The 21,589-nt window shown below is 36.3% G+C and overlaps 1 protein-coding gene across 5 annotated transcripts in view; it reads left to right on the top strand.

Annotated features, from left to right (window-relative positions):
• Positions 1 to 21,589, top strand: part of LEPR (leptin receptor) — a 94,070-nt gene that overhangs the window by 14,661 nt on the left and 57,820 nt on the right. For 3 of the 5 annotated variants that reach the window (XM_027537000.1, XM_027537001.1, XM_027537004.1), the window contains exons 3-5: positions 6,138 to 6,193; positions 9,755 to 10,084; positions 12,683 to 12,806. In XM_027537000.1, coding sequence (XP_027392801.1) covers positions 6,154 to 6,193; positions 9,755 to 10,084; positions 12,683 to 12,806 — 494 coding nt within the window. In that variant the 5' untranslated portion in view covers positions 6,138 to 6,153. Of the gene's footprint in view, positions 1 to 6,121; positions 6,194 to 7,174; positions 7,268 to 9,754; positions 10,085 to 12,682; positions 12,807 to 21,589 lie in introns of those variants that run through there. The other 2 variants (XM_027537003.1, XM_027537002.1) reach the window with 2 other exon arrangements.

Genomic DNA, 21,589 nt, shown 5'->3' with positions numbered 1-21,589 from the left:
GTGTGTGTGTGTGTGTGTATAATAGTGAGTGAGACAGATATAGAGAAAAGGAGGAGGGGAGGGAATGAAGAGAAGAGAGAGAGAGTAACTGACTGACTCTACTCTTGGGCTAATAATTTCTATAAAGTTTATGGAAATGTATAAGTGCTCTATCTGTTTATGCTAGATAATAGCTAAAGATGTGAGCCAAGTACAGATTCTCAGGAGCATCTATAATAGTATTATAATAGGCTTTAAAAATGTGAACTCATGTGTAAGAACAGCTGTTACCAAATAGCCGTTTAGTGAAGGCATAGGACAACTTAGTTTTTCTCAGAATTATATTTTCTCATTTCACTTTAACTAGCAGCTGTTATTTGGGTGTCTCAACCTAGAAGATAATCAAACAATTGGATTTCTGTATGCACCAACAATATTTTTGAACCAGACTGGTTTCAGCATGAAGGAGATGAAAGAGAAAAAATAGCACATACACATGTGAGTGTATGTGTTTATGCATAAACACATAGAGAAAACATACTGGCACATACATAATAAGCACCTGATAATTATAGTTGCTGTTAGGAGTGGGCTGCTGTGTCCTCCTCCAGGGTATCTTCTCGACCCAGGGAGCAAACCCACATCTCTTAAGTCTCCTGCGTTGACGGACGGGTTCTTTACCACGAGCACCACCGGGGAAGCCCGGTTATATTGTTGATATGTTACCTGTTAGGATTGTGACTACCCAGGAGGTAGTTGAGTATTTCTCTAGTGACCTGGGTATTTTACAGTAACACTGTTGGTTAGAAGTCTGCTTTGGGGAAGAACAGCTTTTCACACAGGACAAACTATGTAAAAATGTTCCTTCTATAAAAAGTAGTCATCTGGGAAAATGGTTTCTTGGTCTTTTGACGAATACTATTCTGAACCTGCAAATCAGCTCTTACACAAGAGTTCCTATGGTCTTTTACCCATACCTTTGGCTGACCTTTGTTTTAACATTTCAAAGGTTCTATAGGAAAACCTTTTTGTAAAATGATACTTATGATATGCATCATATTCCTCCTCATTCTTCAAAGGGCAGTTAAATCCTCACTCCTCTCTGGAATCTGTTATGATTTATCCAAATTAAGGGTAATCTTCAGTTTCTACTAATTAGCACTCTTTCTGGTTGTAATTCTTTAAATCTAAGACATCGTGGATTTTTAAGATACACCATCATTTTTGTACAGCTAAGAAAGGAAAAACTCTGCCTATTTATTTTTACAATGCTTTCTTATCATTTAGAATTTTAGTTTTATACCTACTGAAAGGACTCTTAGAATGATTTAGATAAAGATTTTTGTTTATATCATACCACTTTCATAAGGAAAATAAAAGTCAAAGAAATCCATTAAGGAATTCTTTTTCATATTCAGAATCTGGTTTTTCTGAGTCACTTTTCAACTCAGTGTTGTTGATGTCACTGTTTTCTTAAATGGTACCATTCCCTGGATTATCAAGACTATTTGTGATGTTGAACTTCATAAAAGAGTGATTCACCATGGTTTCTGAGATTTTCTGTTTGTCTATTTACAAATTTTATGCTGACTCTATATTGATCTTAGTAAAAGATGTCCACAAAAGGTTTTCAGACAATACTCAAGGCTCATCTTCCTTCCTTCCTCAAAAGGTTTTTAAATAGTCTGTTGACTGAAATATTGATGGCTAAAAATTGTCTAGTCGGTCATTAGGAAAGTGCTCCAGTTTGTATATATGCAGTCAGTGACAACTAGATCACAGCTGCTACCAAGCCATAAGTGGTTATAAGATGACATTGATTTTAGCAAAGATCCTGCTGTCAGAGGTGTTAAAATATTGTGAATCTTAGAAGAAATATGACACTACTCTCTCCCTTTGTATTTCTTGGAATTCAACTAATATTGCACTTCTGTGAACCTCTAATTAGTTCCTAGGTCTTTGTTAGTAGCTGTCTTCTTTGAAATCCAATAGCACCTTTTAATTTAATTAAAAGGACAAAATAATAAGTTTGCATGAAAATAATCCATGCACACAGTTACAGAAACTTACTGTAATAAAGCACAGCAGTCCCTTACCCCACTCCCTTCACTTTGTTATCCCTGGTTTTGAGAACAACTGACTTGAACCATTTTTGGTTTTAGCTTTTCCTTTGGCTAACTCTGTAAGGCTAAATAATATGCTTATACTGACTTTTTTCTTTTCATTTATAACCTTTAAATAGATACCATGGTAGGAAGGAATTTATCTTAATAATTTCACCTTTCTCTCTTTCTCCTCCATTATAATTATATTAATTTTCTGATATCTTTTATTGGTTACATTTAAATTCCACAACCTTTTTTTGTTTCATTCACTATAGATAGTTTCTCTTGACTCATTACTTCAAGAGGTTGGGCTATTTCCACCCTTTGCCTTCTCACCATCTCTCCTTTTATAATTATACCACCCAATTTTTTTATACTACTATAATTTTGACAACTGTACAGTGAGAATACTGATGATATTTATGTTTAATATTTGTAATTAAGTCTTTCATTTTTGTCTATTGATTAGGCCAAAAAATGGAAAAATCAATAAATAGCAGCATTAATGCTTTTAGAACTTTGTATTACTCATCACAGAACCAAGAAGAGTCCTAGAATCATATTTTGCTCAGTATGACTTCTAAGCCACCCAATGGAGAATATTCCTAGAATCAAGGTTAAAGGGATCTTCCTTCTTTCAAATGGATTAATTCCAGCGTTTGCTTAAAATTGTGCCATATTTTATTAGAGTTCATATTTAGATCAGGACTTTTTATAAAGCTTTTTTCCAGCTAACTTATTTTTTTCTTCTAGAAGATTTATGAGTCTTATTTATTAATTCTTAATTTTCAGTGTTTTACTCATTCTCTTTATTTTTTGGAATCCATTCCATTCTTTGTTTTGAAGTCTATTTTGAACTCATATTCTTATTTGGACTGGTGGCTTCAAATTTAGACTATGACTTTCTTTTTTCCCTTGTGTAATTCTGATTTCTTGTTTTATTTTCAAATTTTTGCAGCTTCAGAATCGTAGTATGTTTTGAGTTGCCTTCCTTTATCCTGGCCTTTTCCTTTCAGGGGTCACCTGTACTCCATCTGCTATCTGGACAGGTCATTCTCAAGACTGCAGAGCCATCAATTGGCTTGTAGACAAGCTTTTCAGGATCCCAAATCCCCAGTCCTTTCCTGGTTTACTCCTCATTTTGTTAGAATACATCATAAAGTTACTTCCGAGAAAGAGATTCACAGGATGTAAATTTTCTAAGTCATTGTGTTGTTTAAATTTATTTGTTTTGTTCAGATACTTTCTTGATTGGCTAATAGAATTTTAAACTGCAAATAATTTTCCATCGTCATTCTAGATAGCTTTCTGTAATTCTGTGTTTTGAGATGAAACATTTGTTTTAATTAGGTTCTCATTGCTTTGGTTATTTTTTTCTTCTCTGGAAACTCTTCCTTTCTCTTCTGCAATTTTTAAATGGTATGTTTAGGAATGGATTTTTGTTTTCCATTCCTTTTCCTTGGAAGTTGCTAGATTTTTTTTTTTTTTCCAGTTTAAAGACTTGAGTCTCATCAGTTCTGGGAAATTTTCTTATATTATTTCACTGATTATTTTCTCTTTAGTCTGTTTTTCTGGAAATGCTATTGGTTGGTTATGAATCACTTGATCTTATTCCCCACTCTCTACCTTGGGGAGGAATTAATTATGCAAATGTGTTTAAATAAAAGAATGGTTATTTTATGTAAGGAAGAACAATATGATCTATTTGGTCACTTAACTCAGTGAATCAGTTGAATTAAAGTGAGTCAAATTGATTATTGGACTGAATTACTTAGTCACTAGTCAGCTCAGTCAAAACACTTAGTCTAGTGATATGTGTATTTGTGACATACCCTGATTATGAAATTGCCTTTAGGTTTATTCTATGAGACAATGTTGTATCAGAAAGAGGTAGCATAAAAAAAAGCTGGGAGGACTTTGCACACATTTAATACCGTTAGATAATGAAGATGCCACACTGAATTGGTTTCTAGAAATCCTTAAGATACATTGTGGGATCAAGTGTGTAAAGAACCAAAATTCTGGTGAAAAACTCAGAGTCTGACAAACAAATTTACCAGACTACAAAATGGTAATACTCACCCATCTTTTTCCTAAGAGTCATTTAAGTTGTGAACTAAACAAGCGTGTTTTTCTGTTTGCTTGTCACATGCTACCAGTTCTCAGATACAACTTATAAGACGTGTTTCTCACTTAATACTTTATAATATTCTTTGTGATCAAGCTGTGATTTCTGTTTTAAACTAAAGCCTCACTTTCACTTTTCCCTTTCATGCATTGGTGAAGGAAATGGCAACCCACTCCAGTGTTCTTGCCTGGAGAATCCCAGGGACGGGGGAGCCTGGTGGGCCACCGTCTATGGGGTCGCATAGAGTCGGACACGACTGAAGCGACTTAGCAGCAGCAGCAGCACAGGGCTTAACATAATAAATATCTACTTCCTTCTGTTCTCTTCCTTGCAAAACATGTAAGCAAGCTCCCTGGCAGTGGGATTTCCAGACAGAAAGATGCATTGGTATGTAAGTTTTAGGATCGTGAAATTGTTACAAGTGAATAAAACAATTACTGCTGTTGTATTTTCCAAATAAAAGTAATGTATTCTTAAAGGAGACTTATTTCCCCCTTTTTAAGCAAAGATTTTGTACTAAAAATGTTCAGAAAGCTCCCAGGGATTATTTCACTATTCAAGTACAGTATTACAGATTCTAAGGGTAGAGAATGAATGATAATTAACTCTACAGATTGTGAAGGTGCAGGTCGCTCGGTCGTGTCCGACTCCTTGCCAGCCCATGGACTGTACAGTCCATGGAATTCTCCAGGCCAGAATACTGGAGTGGGTAGCCTTTCCCTTCTCCAGGGGCTCTTCCCAACGCAGGGATCGAACCCGTGTCTCCCACATTGCAGGTGGATTCTTTACCAGCTGAGCCACAAGGGAAGCCCAAAAAAGAAAAAAAACAAAAACAAAAAAACTAAAGCCTCTCAGAATCATAAGCAGCTCTGAAAGGGATTGTAGGGATGGTCCTTCAGTCTGATAAGGAAGCTGAGATCAAGATCAAGAATAGTGGTGTCCCAGGTCTTACACCTGATTAATCAAAAGGGCCTCGATTGGCATCCAAGACTTCTGATACCTAATTCAGGGCTTTTTACCTCAGATTAATTTTCATATAGTGAACTGAATCCCAAATATGAGATAATAAAAAAGACTGGAACACCAAAAGCCTTTAATGTTTCCTTATAAATCTAAGGTAAATATATTTAAATTATACTCTCATTCGATTTCATGACATAGTAGTAAGAATAATCTTATTCGTGGTATATTTCAAATTGGATAGAATTCATGGGAAAGTTTGTCTCTGAAGTCATCCCTATCATCTGCATATATGAAGCCATCAAACTCTCCTTGAATTACCGATAAGTTGCTAATGTGAATATTGTGTGTGAGCTAAGTCACTTCAGTCATGCCTGACTCTGCGACAGGGGTTTCCAAAACCATGTTGCAAAAATTTCTCTTCATTGGAAATAAATATGCAGTTCATTACCTATGCTATAATCATTCAACTTTGTGGTATCATAATAAAGATAAAGACTTTAGGGAATGAAAGGAATTTAAGAATTGAGCACACATACACACACACAAAAATGAAGAGTGTGATATTTATGATGTTAGGTCAGCTGTACATATTTATTTGGCATTGTAAGCTTTTTTTGTTTAGTTAAAAATTCAGTCTCATCTATGATACCTGTCCTGATTTGTCATGTAATGAAGGAACATTGCCATTTTTTTGATTAAGCCATAAATGAATGTATTGCTTATGTTTTAACTCTGTAAAATAGCATGTGCATAGGAATGAACCTAAAACTTACAGTTTTACATTCTGTAAATGTAAATACTGTTAAATGCTGATACTGATCCAGAGTATTATTATCGGATTACAGTTTAAATAATTCTTAATTTTAATCCTTTTCCTTTTATATTTTCCCATAGGTGGCTTGTGTATATGTTATTTTTTTTTAATTTGTGTGTGTACTGGTTTTAGATTTACTGTTTTGTAGGTGTACTTCTCTGAAGATGATTTGTCAAAAATTCTGTGTGGCTTTGTTACATTGGGGTAAGTTATTTGCTTTTAAAATGTCCATATATGAGGTAGAGATTTTACCCTTAGAGATGTTGTTTCGTTTATTGGCTGACTAAATTTCCCATTTCCAGTTAGGAATTCTCTTGCCCTTGATTAAAAATGCAAACCAAACAAAAATAGAAGTGTGAAAATGAATACTCTTCCCAGCCTCCTGGAAACAGTATGATGGGTATCCTTCCAGAAACATACCCTCCCCCCACCACACACACACACACATTCATATCTCCAGTCACAAAAATAGAATTGGTCTGTCTATTCTGTATTTTTCTTTTTCCTGCTTAACAGTTTTCCAGTTTATCCTCATAACTTTTCTTGTTAGTGTTCATTAATATACGTATTTATTTAATGATTGCATAACAATGAACTTTAGGAATATACCTTACATTATAAACTTATTTGAACAATTCCCATTGTTAGACATTTCTTTTTCTGTAATAAATTATGCTACATTGAAATTCATATTACATACATCTTTGTGTATTTGGGAGAGTATTTCTATAGGTTAATTTATGAAGAGGAATTTCTATGTTGAGTAGTAAATACAAGTTTGAATTTGATAGGTACTGTGAAATCTCCTCCAAGCTTTTTGCCTTTTGCAGTCCAACATGAGTATGTAAGTGGTAGCTAAGACAGTAAAGACCCAGGTTCAATCCCTGGGTCATGAAGATCCCTGGAGAAGGGAATGGCTACCCACTCCAATATTCTTGCCTGGAGAATTCCATGGACAGAGGAGCCTGGTGGGCTGCAGTCCATGGGGTCACAAAGAGTCAGACATGACTGATTAACACACATTTGATTGCATTCCTGCCAAAGATATGCATTATCATTCCTTTACTTGGAAATAAGGTATAATGACATTTAAATATTTTGATTTTATTTAGCAAATGTAGCATTATTAAATTACAAATATGTATGTATCAGATGATCATCAAAACTTTAATTCTCTTTATCTAGGACTGGTTTACTTGGCGATACTATTTAAAATAAATGGCTATCCTATAGAATAACAGATTTATTCTAAAATGGAAAAGAAATGTCATTTAAAAGGTATTCCCCATTATGATTCTGGTAAACAATAACAAGATAATGTTATAAGGGGATATTATCAATGGATTGTGTATGCCTTGGGAATTCCCACGTTGACTACCACCAGAAGATTATGTTCAAAAATTAAATGTATACTAGTCTTCCTCCTACTTATTGCAGGAATATCCTGGAGAGAAAGCATTCTTTTAAAATCTTGTGTTTTAACTTTCTGTGAAGCATGACAGGCTTCTGTTTGAAAGTAGTCACACAATGCCAGTAACTTTTGAGTATATAGCTATGGTTTTCTCAGGTCCACTTATACTTGGATTTTTTAAAAATAGTGAATACCACGGTACTGCATGGTCCAAGGTTAGTGGAATCTGCAGATGCAGAGAAGTTGTGCATACAGAGGAACTGTGTATAGGGAGGGCCAACTACAAGTTATATGCAAATTTTCCACTGCTTAGAGGGTCAATGGCCTGAACCCATGCATTGTACTGTTCTCAACGGTTTCTTACAGCATTCTAGAAATATTTTTATTTTCTTTAAACTCAAATCATCTAATTTAGATTGTGTTCCAAGTCTTTGAAATTAAAGTCAGGCTGTCTTTAGGAAAACCCTTTTTTTTCCCCCTAGCAACCATTACATGTGTATCAACTGGTTCTGAGCGTCTCTTTGGTTACACTAGTCTTTAAAGGTGCCCTGAGAAGCTTTCCTATGGCTCTTCTATCTTACACATACTATTGTTTGTCATTGTAGCCAGCTATGTAGCTACAGAAAATATCCAGAATAATTCCACTGTTACAGAATTCAGAAAAACTGGACCACAAGGGACTATCAAAGAAAGATAACATTCTCTTTTATATTTTCTAATTTTTATTAGGTTCCATGGTAATGTTTTACATTGGTTTTTCAAAAGGTTTGTGGTTTGGTCAAGTTTTGTGAATCAGAAGATGTCTGGGGCCTTAATGTATAACATATGACAATACATATCATATGATAACATAAACTTACGCCTTCAGATGAATATTCTGGACTCCTTGCCATTTAGGGTTCATTTTTGGGGAAAGAAATATCATTTTCAAAGGAAGCATGTAAACAAAATAGAATCATCTTTTAATTAAGCTGATTCAGTAGTTACCATGTGACATTCAGTATTACATTTTAATTTTCAAATACTTTGAGGATTTTAGGCTAATTTCAGTTTAGTCAACTGAATCTTCCATGTGCAGCTAGAGAATATAATGTTTTTAATTAGTATTTATTATTTTGTAAAATGAAAGAAACACCCTAATTTCTTTTTAGTGAGAAGTTCTAATTTCAAAAACACGTGTTAGTAGGATTGAGTCCAAAGGATCACAATTGCAGTGATGATTCACTTTTGATGATGTTATGATACCTAATTGTTCAGTGTGGGAAAAATAAAATTAGTTCATGATAGTCCTTTTTGCCTTAATTTTTATATCTGATACATATTTCTATTAATATTTATAGAATGCTCTAGAAACCAAAGTTAAGAGTCATTACTTGTGTATTTGAATATTTTTACATGTATTACTTTTGTAATTTAGAATAGCACTTTTGTGAACTGATTTTAAAAATTTCTGTTTTCTTACATTTTAACATTTACCATAATCCTTCAAAGGTCTCACTCTATAGACGCCATGCAAAATTCTTAGAATTCTCATTCTGCATTGCTTTGTATATGAGGCAACACAATTGTTGGATGATTAGAATAACTTGTAAAAGAAAGAATTATGGAGAATTAATTATTTTATTTTCAAACAATTATTTAAAAAACAAGTATCACTTTTAAGCTTTTCTGGAAGGGTACAGGTTTATAAAATTGTTCTTAATTTTATGGGTGAGTGATACATGATCTTTAATCAGCAGTGAATGTTTCCTGTAAGAAGTCTGTCATTGTTCATCAATTATTGGAGGATACTAAGGACATATCTTACGTGATATTGTATATCTGGAGAATCATGGGCATATTCAGGAAATCATCCAGCTGTTCTGATGTTGAAGACAGACCCTTTCTAAAATCACTCATTGAAAGTAGTGTTAACATTTTGGCATTATTCTCCTTAAGAAATATTAAAACAGCACTTTAATATTTGCTTATATAATTGCACATCCAGATGCCATTAGGCTGGAAGTCCATTAGAGTAATTTATTTATTTTTTTGGTAAAGGAAATTGAGTTTAGCTGTAATTTACTTTCATTAAAATATAAATATGAGTTGTTAGATTAATGGGGTAAATGAAGTGTGAATTTCCAAAAAGGGTTGCTAAAGAGTCAAGTTATCTCCATAAGTAAATGTACCCTCTTAAGTATAACACAGTGTTCAATGGAAGCACCGAGTTATGCATTAGGCATTGATTGAGCACTTAGAAAGTTTAATAATAACTATTGAGAACTACATCATTTACTCTTAGATACTTCCTATTGATATCTTAATCAAAATGATTAATTGCTTTTCTCTGTGTCTTTTAAATGTCCTAACAGAATTTATTTATGTAATAACTGCATTTAACTTGGCATATCCAATTACTCCCTGGAAATTTAAGTTGTCTTGCATGCCATCAAATACAACATATGACTTCTTCTTTCCTCCTGGAATCTCAAAGAACACTTCAAATTTGAATGGACGTTATGAGGCAGTTGTTGAAACTAAGCTTAATTCAAGTGGTACCTACTTATCTAACTTATCATCCAGAACAACTTTCCATTGTTGCTTTTGGAGCGAGGAAGATAAAAACTGCTCTGTATATACAGACGACATTGAAGGGAAGGCATTTGTTACAACAGTAAATTCTTTAGTTTTTCAGCAAACAGGTAAGTATTTTAATGTTCCAAGCATTAGTTGTTACTTAACTATATTGGATAAAATATTTTCATTCTCTGAAACTTGTGTGAAATAGATGTCTCTGGATGTGATTCTGAGTAAATATTACCATTTTATATTAGTGATAAAATTAGGATTATCATGTGACCAAACTAATAAGTCCCCAGTTATTTTATGTCCCATGGAAATAAAAATGTAAATGAGGGAATTTTTTAACTTTAAAATATATTTTTATAGTCTTCTAAATTTGCTTTAAAATAAAAAAGTGTATCTTATTCTTTTTAAATAGATAAAATATCAAATGGCAGATAATCCTGTTGAATTAAATTCTGAAGCAAGTAAGGAATCTGAGTAGCCAATGCATATATTTTAAATCACTTTTTTCTTGTTATTTAAGTGTAATGTATACTGAATGTAGCTAGTGTAATTAATAATTTTGCATCTGGAAATATAAACAACAAAATTATCTCCAAGCCTTCTGGAAGAGCTAAATAGAACAGAGACAATTGACTTAGCACCATAAACATCTATAATATGAAAATAAAGGCATATATCAATATAGTACTCCTGTGTAAGGTTCATCAGAATTTCTCAGCCTCAAAATTTTTGACATTGTGGGCCAGGTGATTCTTGGTTATGGGGGACTGGTTTGTGCGTTATACCAGTGACTCAGTGGTAAAGAATCCACCTGCAATGCAGGAGACACAGGAGCCATGGACTTGATCCCTGGGTTGGGAAGATTCCCTGGAGAAGGAAATGGCAACCCACTCCAGTATTCTTGCCTGGAGAATCCCATGGACAGAGGAGCCTGGCGGTTTACAGTCCATAGAGTCGCAAAGAGTCGGACATAACTGAGCCGCTAAGCTCAAGCACGGGATGTTTAGAAGCATCCCTGGCTTCTACCCAGCTGATGCCTGTAACACTCACTCAGCAGTTGTGACAATCAAAATGGATCTCCAAACTTTGCCACATGTCCCTTGTAGTGCCAAAGCACCACTGATTAGATGGAAGAAATAGTTTGTTGAGATCAGGTTAGGAGTAAGGATAAAGCATAACTGTTCAGTAAGATCAGAGTTTTAAAACAAGTTAGAGGTAATACTGATCTTCCCTGGTGGCTCAAATGGTAAAAGCGTCTGCCTACAATGCCTACCATGTAGGAGACCCGGGTTCAATCCCTGGGTCGGGAAGATCTCCTGGAGAAGGAAATGGCAACCCACTCCAGTATTCTTGCCTGGAAAATCCCATGGATGGTGGAACCTGGTAGGCTACAGTCCATGGGGTCGCAAAAAGTCGGACACGACTGAGCAACTTCTCTTCAAATACTTCCTAGTGTCTCTGTCTTTAGGCATTTAATTTTAAATGAAGCACTTTTTTTAATTTGTAAGGGAGCTTAACTTCACCATTCCAGTGATTGTTGGATATATTAAGAATGGACTTAAAATGTGAAGGTCCTTGTGACTAGCCTTGAAATGATCAAAAAATGTTAGCACTTTTTTCAGTTATCAAGTGAAATGATTATGATGCTGCAGATTTTAATTTATGTATAGAGAAGGCAGTAGCACCCCAATCCAGTACTCTTGCCTGGAAAATCCCATGGATGGAGGAGCCTGGTAGGCTGCAGTCCATGGGGTCGAGAAGAGCTGGACACGATTGAGCGACTTCACTTTCACTTTTCACTTTCACACACTAGAGAAGGAAATGGCAACCCACTCCGGTGTTCTTGCCTGGAGAATCCCAGGGACGGGGGAGCCTGGTGGGCTGCCGTCTATGGGGTCGCACAGAGTCGGACACGAAGTGACTTAGCAGCAAGGGCTATTAACTAGTTAGTTTATTGAGTTAACTTTGTGTAACTAAAGTTACTAGGTTAAGTGGTGGTTACTGAGGATTTCCATGTAATTTTCTGCCACATGGGCTATTTACTTCATAAGGCTCAACTGATGCAAAGTCACTACTAGCTAGAAATTCTCCAAATGGGGAAATATGTTAGTATTGCTTAAGATACTTTTGGTGTTGTATTAAATTAGTCATAATTTTTAGCTGTTGCTGTGCCTGCTTTCTAAATTACAAATCACCAATAGTTTATCAGGTGAATTTTTCAGTATACAGTGAAATATACTCTCCTTATTTGTATGTGGGGCCTATAATATTATAATAACAAAAATTTAAGATATGCATCTTATTGGTGATTCCAGTGTGAATCACCATGCTTTACCGCTAAAGCAGACACAGAAATGCTACACTAAATTTGCTGTACTTTGATAGTTCATGGTCTCTTGTCTCTTGGAAAGTGGGGATGAACTGAACTAGGTGAGTTTTGGGGTCTTCTGTCCTACATAAGTGGTTCAAGATTTTAAAAAATTTGAGAAACAATAATTGAATTTAATTCTCTTGCTTTATGAAGAAGGAAACTGAAGGCCAAAGGGACTAAATGGGCACAGACATATGACCAATTAGAGCTTGTTCTTTTTCTCTCAGAATGGACAGTGGTAGTTGTATCAGAACACTGGTAAATTTAATTTAGCCCTTCCCTTTCATTGGGCTGTTCAGAATGGTTTTTTCAGATTTAATTTAGTTTATTTTTAATTCAGGTGCAAACTGGAACATACAGTGCTGGATGAAAGAGGACTTGAAATTATTCATCTGTAATATTGAGTCATTATTTAAGAATCCTTTCAAGAATTATGACCTTAAGGTCCATCTTTTATATGTTCTGTAAGTACCAAATAAATAAAATTTGACATTCCCATGACACAATTTTTTTTCTGTAATACAAGAGCTTCCATATACAGAAATAGATTACAAAAGCTCTCCTATCCCTATATTTCCTTTTATATCAGTGTACATTTCTGTGTTTTTTGTATGATTTTCTCCTCCCATTTGGTTTTCTCTTTTCTCCTCATATTGGTTCAGGTAGCAAGACATTGTAGATGTGGATGGGCATATATTTGCAAAGAAGTGTAAACTCAATTCAGGAGTCTTAGATATTTGACTGAAGAAAGGGGGAAAGTTTATATTTATTTTTCTGGCAGGTTTTTCTCTCATATTTGATCTTTTTATTGTCTTGAAAATGTGTGTGCCTAATATATGTTTGTGCTCGGTAGAAAGCCACAACAGTGGTTTTGAACAGCCATACTTACAATTCTTACAGTAAATAGGTCATTCAAATTTTTCTAATAATTCCAGTGATAATACCTACTATTCCTATTTGAATTAAAATAAAATTGTTTGGCTGTGCTGTGCTAGAAACTGTCCATATAAAGATGAATAGAGACAGAAAGCAGAATGATGGCTGCCGGGGACTAGAGGAGGGGTAATGAAGAATTCGTGTTTAAATGGGTATAGAGTTTCAGTTTGGGAAGATGACAAAAATTCTGAAGTTGAATGGTAAGGATGGTTACCCAACAGTGTGAATGTACTGTCACTGAATTTTGTACACTTAAAATGGTATATGTTGTGTACATTTTACCACAGTAAAAAAATTTAAAGAACACAGATGTCAACAAAAGGATGTATTCAGACACTTCGCTAAATGTGTGTTTTACTTCAACTTTTTAAGATAACTGGAATGGTTGATTTATATATTTCTTCTCACTAGTTTGCCGTATGTTGTCCTATGTATTTTTAGACTCTATTGTTGGATAGATCTATGTTCATAACTGTTACATCTTCTTGATATACTTTCCCATTAACCTTACACAACATCATTCTTTGTTTTGCCTCATGCTTTTAATTTTGAAAATGTATTTTGTCTTATATTTTAAAAAAGAATAGTTATAGTCTCTGCTCTTGAGCCATTCATAGATTAGTGATTTGGACAGATATGTACAAATATGTCTCAAAATAGGATTTGAGTTTTAGTGATTACTGATGTGGGAGCACAAGACTGATGTGAGAGCCTCAGGTGGGGAAGTCTAGTGTACTGGTGGGGAAAGAGAAGAGTGAAGGTTTCCCTAGGAAGGAGACAGCTGAGTTGAGATTTCAAGGATGTGTGAGCTAATAATCAAAATATGAAAAATTTCTTGTATAAAGGTAAATAAGACAAATTTTAGAAGAAGCAAAGCTACTATCATCCTTATTTTTCTACTGACTATCAGACTGTAGTTAATATTTACAACTTACGTTAAATGGCTGGACTGATTTTGTCTTTTGGCCCTGCCACGTGGCTTGCAGGATCTTAGTTCCCTGCCCAGGGATCAGACCAGTGCCCTCTGCAGTGGAAGTGCTGGTCTCTAACCACTGGAGCGCCAGGGGATTCCCTGAACTAATTTTTAAAGTCACCCTAGGAGTAGAACAGATAAGACACCCCCTGCTGTCTCATCTGGAGATTGAGTGTGATAATTTTCACCTCTGATGCTGATCACTAGATAAGTCTAGAAGTCCCTGCAAACCCCTGCTGCTTTAACAAGTGCAGGTCTCATTAGGGCCAGTGTCTTGATTGGGCGTATCTGATTGGTGAGAATGTGCTATATCTATCTGCCAGTGTTTCAGTCTACCAGAAGAGTAGTTTTTCCAGGCAGATGCTGGGGGCAGCTAGTAGATAAATGTCCACAACAGAAATGACTGGGCTGCAAATCTCAAGAGGCCCAAGAAGCTTAGCTGAGTAGTGAAATGGGGAAGGTGGAGGAGTAATAGGCAATGCTCAGCCAAAGGAGAATATCTAAAGGATGGGAAAGAATGAGCTTGCTTCTAGTTTATAGAAAATGACCCAGCAGAGAGAGAAAAATTGAAGATATGGTAGAAGGGGACACGCTGAATATTTGTGACAGAGAGTGAATAGTTGAATAGGCAAGTTCCAGAAAAAGAGCACAGATGAAGGGTTGGTCTTAGAGCAAAGGAGACTCACCACAACTTCTGGGTCTTGAGCGAAGAAAGGAAGCATTGTGGTTGATGAAGATATATTTGACCTCTGGGGCATAAAGTTTCCTGCTTTATTTAACCAAAACACATTTTAGCTCAGAGAAACTAATTCCTTTACAATGAAGTACCTTTTTGTGATGATCTGAATACTTTGGTGGTGATCAAAATCTCACTAGGTGCCATTTGAGAGAATTTCAAATATTATCAGTGAGGTAGGGTAATGTGCCCAGTTTGATAGCTCTATGACAATGTGTAAGGATTTATATTTTATAATGTGTGGGCCATAGTTATGTCTGGAGGTCTGCATTCTATGATATATTCTATGTATGAATATATCAGAGCATTTCAAAATTGCATAGTAAATTAGGAATAGCTGAGAATTTGAACTTTAGTCAGCTAAGTGGTCATTGGTCTGTTCATCTAAATGGACCCAGAAAAATGAGAAAATTATAATATTAAACAGATTTTTCAACTTGCTCATATGATGAATTTAGTAGATTCTTTCAACCTTCTTTTATTTTGAACTCAGGTTTCTAAAAATATGAATATAGGAAAACCTGTCCTATTACATACCATTTGAGAAATGTCTTGTTTTTCTTTTCTTTCCACTTATTAAAAGAAATAATTTTTATTATTTTTGGCCATACCATGTGGTGTGTGGGATCTTTATTCGCCAGCTGAGGATTGAACCCTGGTCCCCTGCAGTGGACGTGTGGAGTCTTAACCACTGGATTGCCAGGGAATTCCCATTTGCCACTTTATTTGTAGTCTTCACTGTATAATTTGGTTACTATGTCCATTTTACCAACTCTCACATGCTGTTTCTGTCTTGAATGATATTTTTGTGTACATCTTTGGGCAATACATCTCCAAATAATTTAAATAAGACTCTTCAGCTCAGGAGGAAGAACTGACCAATATAACAGATGAAACCTCTATGGAATAGGAAATCTATAATGATGATTACTATAGAAAAGTTTTTCATCAAAAGCACCTCCCTAATGCGTTAGAAAATTCACAAGAGAACTCTTTCAAATTCTTCTGTGTGTAAATAAGTATATATTTAAAGGGAACTAAAATCTTGCATTGTTTGAACTCAGATATTAACGTTTGTCAGAGAATCCAAAGTACAGCATGACAGATATTTGCTATTTTGAAATTTTCTCTTAAACCTAGGAAGGAAATCCTCTTCTTCCTTTGTGAAGTGCCTATGAGTACATCAGACACTGAACTGAGTATAGGGAACAGCGTTAAGCAATTCAGACTCAACCCTTGCCCTCTTGGACCTAATAGTAAAGATAAAGAACATAAAGTTTGAAAATGCTGTGATATAATACCTATGGGGACTTGCAGAAACATATGCTAGAAGTATCTGTTTAGATTCTAAGCGGGGAGAGAAGAATGAACCAGAGAGAGTGAAGAGCATTTTCAATAAAACACAGTCAAATAAAGGCATTTGAGAACTTGAAATTCCCAAATGTGTGGTTGGGAAGCTGGGGAATGATGAGAAAGCAAGGTGGATGAATAGGCAAGGGTGACGAGGGAGTTTGGACTTTTGTAACTGCTAACACCCAGTTTATTTGTCTCTTCAGAATCGCTCTGTCAGCATTCTCAGTGATTTCAGCACCCACCTGAATGGTCTTCAATTTCTTCAAAGCTTTATTTTGACTCATCTTGTTTTCACCACATCTAGTTCACCAATTCTCATGGATCTTGCCACTGCTGATAAACTGGATCTTTTTTATAATTTCAGTTTCAAGGATCCTACTCTTTGACCACCTCTCCCCCAACCCCTCATATTAGGCCTACTCCCTTTATTACCTCAGCCTCCTGCAGTCTAAGCCAAAGTGTTTCTCTCACAAGATCACACAGCAGCCTGGGAATCTTACTAGGATTCACTCTATTAGATAAAAGCCCATAGAGCTCTTAGAAATAAGCTCTTCCCTGCCTTCCCTTTGATTTTTGCTCAGAAGCCATTTCATAGTTCTAACATTGTTTGCCAACTGGAGAGGCTGAGAATGTCACAACTCTCAAGTACTATTAAAAATTCTTTTGTCTAACAGCCCTTTCTCAAGGAATATCTCTCCTCTTGCAGCACGAAGAAACAAGAGGCACTTTCAACACTTGTTTGGAAATTGCCTGGAGAGAGATCACCAGTTCAGTAGGCACCTTCTATTCTGTCCACAGAACCGCAGATGTGTTACATAGCTTTCGGCCACAACATAAAGAAGACCCCATTTCCTCCAGTCTCCAATCACATATTTCCCACTTCCTTTCATGTCCTCACTGGCAGTGTCCTTAAAATGTAGGTTTCTGCCAACAGTCTATTCAAGGTATTTCACGCTTTCTCCACATGCTTCTCCAAATACTTCCAGCCTCTCTCCATCACCTAGTTTGAAAGCCACAGCCACTTTTTTAGGTATTATAGCAGCACCCCACTTCCAGGTACTGGTATCTTCCTTGGCTATCTATGCCATATAATAAATTACCCCAAATTTAGTGGCCTAAAACAAAAATCAAAAATCATTCATCATTTCATAGCTTCTATGGGTCCAGAACCCAGCTGCAACATCTGGAGACATCTGCCTCAGTGTCTTTCACAAGGCTGCCATGCAGATGTCAGCTAGGACTGCAGTTATTTTAAGGTTCAATTTTAGGAGGATCTGTTTGCGAGCTCACTCCCTCGGCTTCCAAGGTCCCCAGGGACCACTGGTCAGAAAGCCTTTGTCTCTCCCTGGCTTTGACAGGAGGCCTCCCCCAGTTCTTTGTCTCATGGGTTCTCCATGGAGCACATCACACTATGGCAGCTGGCTTCCCTTGGAGGGAGCCTGAGAAACTCACTGATGATCTTGCTTTTGGTTTCCACTGGGAAAACGGGAGTGGGGGTGCGAGTTCTCATTTTCGCTTTTCTCACCAAAATCTATCATCCTGCTGATGTCTGTGCCTGTGCAGTTTTCCTTGTCATCTTTAACTGCTAATGTGCTCCAATATAAAATGAACCCTTTCTTCTGTGTTTTGAGTCCCATCCCCTGTTGTCACTCAAGGAATTTGTTCTTGCAGTTATTTCCTCTCGTTCCTGCATCATCAAGTTTTCCTCTCAGCCAATACATATGCTGCAATAACTCTCATTTACTTTTGAATTTATGTTTTAATTGGAGTATAATTACTTTACAATGTTTTGTTAGTTTCTGCTGTACAGCAATGTGAATAAGCTCTAATTATAAATATACCTCCTCCCTCTTAAGCTTTTCTCCCACCTCCCCATCTCACCCCTTTAGGTCATAACAGAGCACCAAGCTAAGCTCCCTGCTATATAGCAGCTTCACACTAGCTATCTCTTTTACACATGATAGTGTATTTATTTATTTATTTTTTAACCAATCCATTGATTTTTAATGTATGAAGTGTAACATTTTCAAATATCAAGTGAAAAGCATATTATAAATCTATTTTTTTTGGCACTTTAATGCATGTCTTTAATGCAAATGTCCGTTTTAGTATTCATTTGGTGCCCAAGCTCCAATGAATCATTGGAGTGGAATTTTGTTGCCTACCAGGACCCTGAGCTAGGGGTGGGGGCAGAAATTAGCAGAAGACCCGTGACTTAATTCTGGAACTTCTTGGCTGCATGGCCCTAAACCATTTTTTGGATTCCTTGTGCTTCATTTTCATCCTGTGTAAAATGAGTCTTAATGGTACCTGTTCCTCAAGTCCTTAACTCAGTAAGGTATAGGCCACAATGCTTACTCTCCTGGTTTGGATTCGTATAAGCATGGTCTGTACTAACCCAGTATATGACCTCCTGGGCATGTTGCATGTTGCTGAATAACTGCTAACATCTGTGTCTAAACATGGTATACACTCAGGCCAAGAGTTTCAAGAGATGGTTTGCTTTTATTTCCATTACTCTGGGAGGTGGGTCATAGAGGATCCTGCTGTGATTTATGTCAGAGAGTGTTTTGCCTATGTTTTCCTCTAGGAGTTTTATAGTTTCTGGTCTTACATTTAGATCTTTAATCCATTTTGAGTTTGTTTTTGTGTTTGGTGTTAGAAAGTTTTCTAATTTCATCCTTTTACAAGTCGTTGACCAGTTTTCCCAGCACCACTTGTTAAAGAGATTATCTTTTCTCCATTAGCTTCCAATGATAGTGTGTTTATGTCAGTGTTGCTTCTCAATTCATCCCACCCTCTCCTTCCCCTCCTGTGTCGACAAGTCCATTCTCTATGTCTGTCTCTATTCCTGCCCTACACATAAGTTCATCAGTACCATTTTTCTAGATTCCATATACATGCATTAATATACAATATTTATTTTTCTGTTTCTGACATAATTCACTCTGTATGACAGACTCTAGCTTCATCTAAATCATTACAAATGACTCAATTTCATTCCTTTTTATGGCTGAGCAACATTTAATTACATATATATATATATATATACACACACACACCAAATCAATAACTCCCATTTAAAACATAGATTTCCTTGGTCACAAATTTCCACCAAGTAATTACCCAGTTTCACTACTGCCTTTAAAGAAAACCAAGTTTTGAACTATGTGAATACAGTCTTCAGAAGTTAATATAAAAAGGTCAACAAAACTGTCTTCTGGCCATAAGGGAATAGTATATTCTGGAATTACTCCTCTATTATAAACAATTAGAAAGCCTGATAAAAGAAAAAACATCTATTTTCAGATAATGGACAAAGTCAAAACAGAACAGTGATTCCTGAGAGAAGGAAACAAAGCAAGTTCTATATTATTAACGTTTTCTGGGCTGGAGGCAGCTTCCAGGACATGATACAAGGAGGGGGAACTCAAACAGAACCCTACAATATTGCTGAACTGAGGAGACAAGAGAGAAGAGTTCAGAATAAAATCGGGCTTGATTAATGGAGCAGAATACTCAAAGTAGAGAGGTACAGAGAAATTAGCATACAGTTCAGTTCAGTCGCTCAGTCAAGTATGACTCTTTGCAACCCAGGGACTGCAGCACGCCAGGCCTCCCTGTCCATCACCAACTCCCAGAGTTTACTCAAACTCATGTCCACTGAGTCAGTGATGCCATCCAACCATCTCATCCTCTGTCGTCCCCTTCTCCTCCTGCCTTCAATCTTTCCTAGCATCAGAGTCTTTTTAAATGAGTCAGTTCTTCTCATTAGGTGGCCTAAGTATTGGAGTTTCAGGTTCAATATCAGTCCTTCCAATGAACATTCAGGACTGATTTCCTTTAGGATGGACTGTTGGGTCTCCTTGCGGTCCAAGGGACTCTCAAGAGTCTTCTCCAAAGCATCAATTCTTCATCACTCAGCTTTCTTTATAGTCCAACTCTCACATCCATACATGACCACTGGAAAAACCATAGCCTTGACTAGACAGACCTCTGTTGGCAAAGTAATGTCTCTGCTTTTTACTATGCTGTCTAGGTTGCTCATAACCTTTCTTCCAAGGAGTAAGCATCTTTTAACTTCATGGCTGTAGTCACCATCTGCAGTGATTTTGGAACCTAAAAAAATAAAGTCTCTTACTGTTTCCCCAGCTATTTGCCATGAAGTGATGGGACCAGATGCCATGATCTTAATTTTCTGAATGTTGAGCTTTAATCCAACTGTTTCACTCTCCTCTTTCACTTACATCAAGAGGCTCTTTAGTTTTTCTTCACTTTCTGCCATAAGAGTGGTGTCATCTGCATATCTGAGGTTATTGATATTTCTTTGGGCAATCTTGATTCCAGCTTGTGCTTCATCCAGCCCAGTGTTTCTCATGATGTACTCTGCATATAAGTTAATTAAGCAGGGTGACAATATACAGCCTTGATGTACTCCTTTCCCTGTTTGGAACCAGTCTGTTGTTCCATGTCCAGTTCTAACTGTTGCTTCCTGACCTGTATACAGATTTCTCAAGAGGCAGGTCAGGTGATCTGGTATGCTCATCTCTTTCAGAATTTTCCACAGTTTGTGGTGATCCACACAGTCAATGGCTTAGGCATAGTCAATAAAGTAGAAATAGATGTTTTTCTGGAACTCTCTTGCTTTTTTGATAATCCAATGGGTGTTGGCAATTTGATCTCTGGTCCTCTGCCTTTTCTAAAACCAACTTGAGCATCTGGAAGTTCATGGTTCACTTATTGTTGAAGCCTGGCTTGAAGAATTTTGAGCATTACTTTAATAGCATGTGAGATGAGTGCAATTGCGCAATAGTATGAGCATTCTTTGGGATTGCCTTTCTTTGGGAATTAGCATCGGGGTTGCCTTGATTCTTTGTCTAAATACCAGTCCATCCATGATCTTGGGAAAGAAAACTTCTTGAAAAAGAAGTCAGTAGAACTGTAAGCTAAGGAATTCCCAGAAGTCACACAGGGCCAGGAATAATTAGTTTCTTATAAAGAGGTTTGGAGAGTCCTTGTTGAAAGGCAAAGGAGAAAAGGAAAGATATACCCACTTGAATGCAGGGTCTCAAAGAATAGCAAGAAGAAATAAGAATGCCTTCCTCTGTGATCAATGCAAAGAAATAGAGGAAAACAATAGAATGGGAAAGACTAGAGATCTCTTCAAGAAAATTAGAGATACCAAGGGAACATTTCATGCAAAGATGGGCACAATAAAGGACAGAAATGGTATGGACCTAACAGAAGCA

The sequence above is a fragment of the Bos indicus x Bos taurus genome, chromosome 3 (genome assembly GCF_003369695.1).
Source record: "Bos indicus x Bos taurus breed Angus x Brahman F1 hybrid chromosome 3, Bos_hybrid_MaternalHap_v2.0, whole genome shotgun sequence".
NCBI classification, from domain to species: Eukaryota; Metazoa; Chordata; class Mammalia; order Artiodactyla; family Bovidae; genus Bos; species Bos indicus x Bos taurus.
The sequence above is the reverse complement of the archived record's forward strand: the minus strand, read 5'-3'. Positions and strand labels throughout refer to the sequence as shown.